Below are 7,228 nucleotides of genomic sequence, written 5' to 3' on the forward strand. Positions count from 1 at the left end.
GGAGGCCACACCCACAGAGTAGGTTCGAACAATTTTTGAAACCCACCACTGACTATTCATTACTATTAATATTAACTAAGTATTCAAAAATATTAATATGTGTTATTTACTATATTTATTGTTATTTACAGTTATTATTGGGATAATTTTATTGTTGGATTTTACTTGCTTGGTTATTTTATGATTTTAATAAAAGCTGGACTACCTGTTAACCTGGTTGTGAGAAAAAAGGTGGATATGTTTGTGTTCTTACACAGGACAGTTGCTCACTTATTCTGAAATATTTGCAAGGCAAACAGAGCGAGTCACTGATTGGCTCTGATCTTTATTAAGGTTCCTATTGCTATGTGATAAGACCTCACTGAGAGCAACAGTTATTCATTAGCTTAAATGTGTGTGGGTGTTATTTCCTCGTCCATTAAGTTATTATTGTTAGGTTTTAAGTTGCAGGGCAGCAATTCTAGACTGGAAGAAAGCCAGTAACAAATATATCAGTTTAATTTAAGAAAGTCATGTTCAATCCTTTGACACAGAGTAATGAAACACATCAAATATAGCCCACATTTCACAATTATTACCAGGCCAAATATCAGCAGATAAATTCAATAATTCAGTCTTACTAATAAAACACAGAACTTGGCACCTATAAAAAGCAGCAAGATTTCTTAATAGCCTACTTGTAAGCATGTTATTTGGAATTAGTCTCTCAAAATTCAATATCATTTACTCCCATGTGGGTTTACAACTGGATAAATTAGATTTAACAGGTTAATTGTTTATGATTTAAATGTTTAGCTTATTCTTATCTGAATCCCCACAGAATGATACAGTCAACATTATGCAAGTTTAATTGACAGCTAGTCCCATTATTTTGGTGGGGCTAAATTCCAAGAAAGTGTACTTCCCTCTGTGATTTCAGTGGAATATATTTCCAAACATGCTTAAGATTAAACAATGTAAACAACCACAGTTTTACAGTTCTCCTAGCTCTGAAACAGGAGCTTTTGGACTGCTCATAGGATCACATTAATGTACAAAATCTCAGTTACCTTCTCTGAAAGTTCATACAAAATAGTACAGCACATTAAATTTGCAGTCCTTAAAACCACACTACTGAACACTTTGGCATTCATTTCCAAGCAAACACGCACCGCTTTTATACTCTGGAGATGGATGCTATCAGTGAAAAGATGGTGCATTTGCAAAAGATTGAAAAAAAAGGAACTCAGAAGGTTGTTTTCAGGTATGGTTCACTTTACATACAGTAATGCTATTCTTTATTACATAACTTGAGCAGTTAGGAAATTATTAAAATTCAGGTGCCCTGACAAATATCCCAAGTTCTGCTTAACTTACCATTATTATCTGTGAAGTGCAGCAACTCTGAATGCAAAGAGGATAACGGGAGATGTTGGCTTCCTTCAGCTGTTTGACCCACACATCCCTATGAAATAATAATAATAGCAATAGCAATAGCAATAGCAATAGCAACAGCAACAGCAACAGCAATAGCAATAGCAATAATATTGAAGTTGAGTGACTGTGGAAAAAGAAATTGTGTGTTGTCCTGATTGTAATTGGAGCCCTTGGAGCAATACCTAAAGGGCTACTTCACTATTTGGAAATCTTAAATTTATCAGACTTGAACATTCTGATTCTACAAAAAACCACCCTACTTGGAACAGCTTATATCCTCCGACATTACCTTAACAGTTCCTAGGTCCTTGGTTAGGACTGGAGCTGTTGAGCTGCCAACCAGCCCCAAAGGCTGTGAATCTCACCAAAGATTAACCATGCAATAATAATAATGATAATGATACTAATGATACTAATAATATAATACCAATACTAACAATACTAACAATACTAACAATACTAACAATACTAACAATACTAACAATACTAACAATACTAACAATACTAACAATACTAACAATACTAACAATACCAATACCAGTAATACCAGTAATACTAATAATACTAATAATACTACCAATAATACCAATACTACTACTACTACTACTAATAATAATAATAATAATAATACTAACAATACTAATACTACTAATACTACTAATACTAATAATACTACTAATACTACTAATACTAATAATAATACTAATAATAATACTACTAATAACACTAATAACACTAATAACACTAATAACACTAATACTACTAATACTAATACTAATAATACTAATAATACTAATAATACTAATAATAATACTAATAACACTAATAACACTAATAACACTAATACTACTAATACTACTAATACTACTACTACTAATAATAATAATAATAATAATACTAATAATACTAATAATACTAATAATACTAATAATACTAATAATACTAATACTACTACTACTACTACTACTACTACTACTAATAATAATAATAATAATAATAATAATAATAATAATAATAGAATACAAGAAACCAAGCAAATTTGAAAGAGAGGCAGAGACCAACAAACTTTTCCCCACCCTCAATATTTTGCAAAGGCTCAGGGAATGCAGTCCCATTTTACGAACAAGCGAAAAAGAAACTTTTAACATTGTTTCAGAGAAAACCCCCCAGCCATTCCCGCTGACGTCATTAATGCGGCACCCGGTGAGGGAACCGAGTCGGGCCGGGTGAGAAAAATGCGGGAGGCAAAAGGCTTCAGCCCAGTTGCTCCCTGGGGCCAACGTACCTTCACCTGTATTTCCAAGAGAAGCCAAAACCACAGCCCGGCTAAGCGCTTGGAAGGCATCCTCCGGAGAAGGGATGGCTGGGAAGCTGCGGGGTGAATCGGACGGAGGGAGGCGGACTCCTGGCTGGCAAAGGGAAGCGGAGCCCTCTTCCAGGGTGGCAAAGACCTGCATCTGCCAGCGGGGAGCCGTGCAGAGAGGCAGCCCTAAAGCGACTTTAGGACGGGAATGAACGGATCTCCCTCCCGGCGGAGGTTCCGCGGCGAGGAGAACGCCCAGCGGCTCTTCAAAAGTGCCTGACCCAAAGCGCGGATGGTGGGGCGGACGGTGACGGCAGTGGGCGCGGGAGGGTTGGAGGCTCCTTGGCGCGCCAGGTGTATCTCTCTCCAGCCCGCCGCCCCATGCGAGCCTCTCTCTGCGAGGACCTCCTGCCTGCCGCCCGGGTGAGGGGAACCAGCCGGCTCCCGCTGAATGACAGCCACTTCGGCCCCGCCCCTCCCGCACCTGCCGCGGCCGCGCTCGGATGGAGAGGTGGGAAGTGGGCGGAGCTTTGCCGCTACGAGGCCCTACCTGAATTCGCCAGGAAGAAACTGAGCTCAATTATTATTGACAATAATTAAACTTCTGTGCTGTCAACGACGGGGTCTTTATCTTATCAACCATCAGGATGAGATTTTGAAAAGCTTCAAGAGACCCTCAGTTAAAACGAAGTGCAAGGACCTCCCTTCAAAAAAAGGGGGGGGGATTACTTCACTCTGATTTGCTTTCTTCTGCGCTAGTTTTATTAATATTTTTAAACAGGGTAATTTTTAAAGCGTGCATTTCCTCCCAGCACTCCATAGCAATAGCAATAGCAATAGCAGTTAGACTTATATACCGCTTCATAGGGCTTTCAGCCCTCTCTAAGCGGTTTACAGAGTCAGCATATCGCCCCCACAGTCTGGGTCCTCATTTCACCCACCTCGGAAGGATGGAAGGCTGAGTCGACCCTGAGCCGTGAGATTTGAACCGCTGAACTGCAGATAGCAATCAGCTGAAGTGGCCTGCAGTACTGCACTCTAACCACTGCGCCACCTCGAAAGCTCTTGCGGGGCCCACCGTCTGGCTAACTCGTCTTTGTCCTGCTGAGCCAAAAAGACAGGACAAAGGCGGACCGGAGAGAGGAGTTTCGGGATCCGGGGGCTCTCGCTACCCGCTCCAGCCTTTGCTTTCGAGGAGGACTGCTCGAAATCCCCGCAAGAGCTTTCGAGCAGGTGCAGAGGGCAAATGTCTTCTATCCTTTGGAAAGGACAAGTATATACACCTGGAAACCCCCATCCCCCAAAAGGTGGCAGATTCATAGATTTCAGCTCTGCCATCCCTGAATGTAAATGTGTAATGGAGTATGGAGTGCTGGGAGGAAATGCGCACTTTAAAAATGACCCTGTTTAAAAATATAAATAAAACTAGCGCAGTAGAAAGCAAATCAGGGTGAAGTAATTCCTTTTCTTCTTTTTTTTGAAGGCAGGTCCTTGCACTTCGTTTTAACTCTTGTCTTATCTCTTGAAGCTTTTCAAAATCTCATCCTGGTGGTTGATAAGGCACTGGAAGGTAGACTCCCTGCTACTTCAGCCATCTCTCTAGCTCTATCATATCATGTCTTTTCCACCACTTCTGCTGCCAGAATAGCATTCAGCAGCAACACTCACTTAAAAAAAAAGGATTTTGAAAAGTGGGACTGTTTCAGGGGTGGGTTCCTGCCAGTTCTAACCTCTTCTATAGAAGAGGTTCCACACATCTACAGTGCCGTTTAGAACTGGTTCCAGCTCCCTCTCCCCCCCCCGCCTGTCCTCACATGATCAAGATGAAGAGCGAGAGGAGGAATTCTGGGAGTTGAAGTCCACAAGTCTTAAAGCTGTCAAGTTTGAACACCCCTGGGTTTTTTTTCCCTAAAGGGTTAGGGGTGCAAGGGTCTTGTAACTTGACAGCTTTAAGACTTGCACACTTCAATGCCAGAGTTCCTGAGCCAATATGACTGGAGGACGAATTCTGGGAGTTGAAGTCCACAAGTCTTAAAGCTGTCAAGTTTGAACACCCTTGGGGTTTTTTTTTCTAAAGGGTTAGGGGTGCGAGGGTCTTGTAACTTGACAGCTTTAAGACTTGCGTGCTTGAAATCCCAGAGTTCCTGAGCCAACATTTTGGTTGCTAAGCAAGAGCGTTGTTAAGCGAGTTTCACCACATTTTACAAATTGGCCATGCCCACCCAGTCACATGGCTGGCAAGCCACTCCCACCCAGACACATGGCTGGCAAGCCACTCCCACAAAGCAGGCCACATCTACAGAAGAAGTTCTAAAAAGTTTTGAAACCCACCATGGACTGTTTGTATTATTCTTGTATTATTCTATAACCCGTATGCTGTTTCACAGAAGCATTTAACAAATGTGAAGAGATGATCCAAAGAAAGAATAAACCCCACAGACTGGGCCTGAAAAGGGTCTGTGCTGCAGTTGAAAATAGCCATAGAAGCTTCATATAGAATTAGGCAAGAGGCTCATCTGTGGGTTGGATATGAGGCAAGGACTACATCATGAACACATATCCTTAAAGAATGGTTAGCAACACACGTTTCTGCCAGAGTGAGGGCACATGTGGACAAGCCATTTTCAAGATTTGTTATGAGTCACCATTCTCTCTGGCCATTGGTGCTTATTCATTTGAAAAGACAGTTCTAAAAAGGGCCCCGAAGTTACAGGCATCAAAATTATTTCAACACACAATTATGTTGAAATAATCATCATTTCTTCAACAGAGAATGTAGAGATCCTTGTCTGCATGCAGCCTGTGGCTCTGCAACTAGAAGTTGTAGATCTGTGGACTAATGTAGCAAAATAACAGAAGATAATCTTTTTGTGAGTTTATCTTTCTTCCAACCAGACACTTGGAATTATTGACAACAATATTTCTGCCTTTGTCCCAGTTTATTCACGAAGAGGTGTCTATAAATGGCCATGCAGGATCTTCTGTAAGTCTGAAGTCTCCAGATTTGGATAGTACCTTTCCCATACACTAATGCTTGCAGTGCATTGGGACAAGAAGGAGAAATTATACAAGAAAGTGCATTAAACTAATTGGAAAGGAATGCTCCAATGCTTTGCAATGGGATTTGGGGGTCGGTCTGATTTAGTATGAGCTAGGTTTAAGAATTTATTATGATGGCAGCTGGAAATGGATTGTGTCTAGCTATTCCAATTGTCCTGTGCCACTTCAAAGCCTTTAGTGAGGCTTATTTCCAAATGCACATTAAAGAATCAGTGTAACACTCATGTGCAACATTTGTTGCAGTGAATGGCAGTATCTCTTTGGGCCTTTTTTTGACTCCTGTTTTATTTTTCTTTTAAAAAAAGTTTTTGAGAATTAAAAAAAAATCCTTGTTCATCCACCTATTACTTCTCTAGACAATAGTAAAAAAAAATGTTTAGATATAAGATAATCATTGATGCTAACTTGCTATGTACTATGAAATTCCCTATTTGCTAGCTGACTAAACCAAAAACATGAGAATAAAAATATTGGCATGCTGTAATGCATGACATAGTTTTCAGTACTGTGACAAATTACATGGTATTTGGCTGCTTGTAGGAGCGAGAGCTCACCCAGAAGAGGGAGCTGGGAACTGTACAGACCATATAGTTGAGTCAGCATTAGAATTGCTCTTCAGTAGTCTCTCTTCCCCAAACTCACACTAAAAGCATTTAAGATGGAGCATAACTCCTATTTATTATTACAGCTACAGAACAATTTATATTCTCTATGCCTTCAGTGGAGGGAAGAGGCAAACAAAATTAATCCAAATGGTCATATAATATCTACAGAGGTGGGTTCCTACCAGTTCGCACTTATTCGGTAGAACCGGTTCGTCAAATCTACCGAAGCGGTAGAAAAGGTTCCACCAGTGGACCCGGAAAGCAGGCCACACCTACAGAAGAGGTTCCAAATTTTTTTGAAACCCACCACTGATGGGTGTGTAATGTCCCGCAGTTATCTACGCATTAATAATGATCTAGTAATATTTCCTTATACGTTTTAGGGACCTTTCCTTACATAATTGATGTTTTCTTTCATACTTTTGGATTTCTAATTTCTGTTTCCATTAGTTGGCAATTGCTAAAACCAATCCCACATGAATAAGTATTCAAAGCCTTCTTGATTTTAATTGTCAATTTATTTATTCCTGCACATTGTAACATTTATTCATTTACATATCTCTGTTTTTCCACTATTGTGCAAACACAATTCCAGCAGCTGCTAACATGTGTAAAATTAAATATATATTATACTCCCTTTCAAATAGCCAACAAAATATTTCTGGTTTTAATTCCATATCTTGCTTTATGATTGCTTCTAACCACTAACTTCTGAATAGCCACTTGGACCGACCTAAGTACTAATTCATAATTTCATATCCGGTCACATGGACGGCAAGCCACTCCCATCCGGTCACATGGGTGGTAAGCCACTCCCACAAAGGAGGCCACACCCACAGAGTAG

General features: G+C 40.3%; 1 protein-coding gene across 1 annotated transcript in view; it reads right to left on the reverse strand.

Annotated features, from left to right (window-relative positions):
- ADAMTS16 (ADAM metallopeptidase with thrombospondin type 1 motif 16) overlaps positions 1 to 2,761 on the reverse strand; it is a 102,025-nt gene extending 99,264 nt beyond the window's left edge. Inside the window, exons 1-2 of the mRNA XM_032220453.1 lie at positions 2,702 to 2,761; positions 1,357 to 1,444 (exon numbers count right to left, since the gene is read on the reverse strand). Of these exons, the coding sequence (XP_032076344.1) occupies positions 1,357 to 1,444; positions 2,702 to 2,761 (148 nt within the window). The remainder of the gene's footprint in view (positions 1 to 1,356; positions 1,445 to 2,701) is intronic.
- Positions 2,762 to 7,228: the final 4,467 nt, after the last annotated feature.

Source organism: Thamnophis elegans, chromosome 6 (assembly GCF_009769535.1).
Source record: "Thamnophis elegans isolate rThaEle1 chromosome 6, rThaEle1.pri, whole genome shotgun sequence".
Lineage (NCBI taxonomy): Eukaryota > Metazoa > Chordata > Lepidosauria > Squamata > Colubridae > Thamnophis > Thamnophis elegans.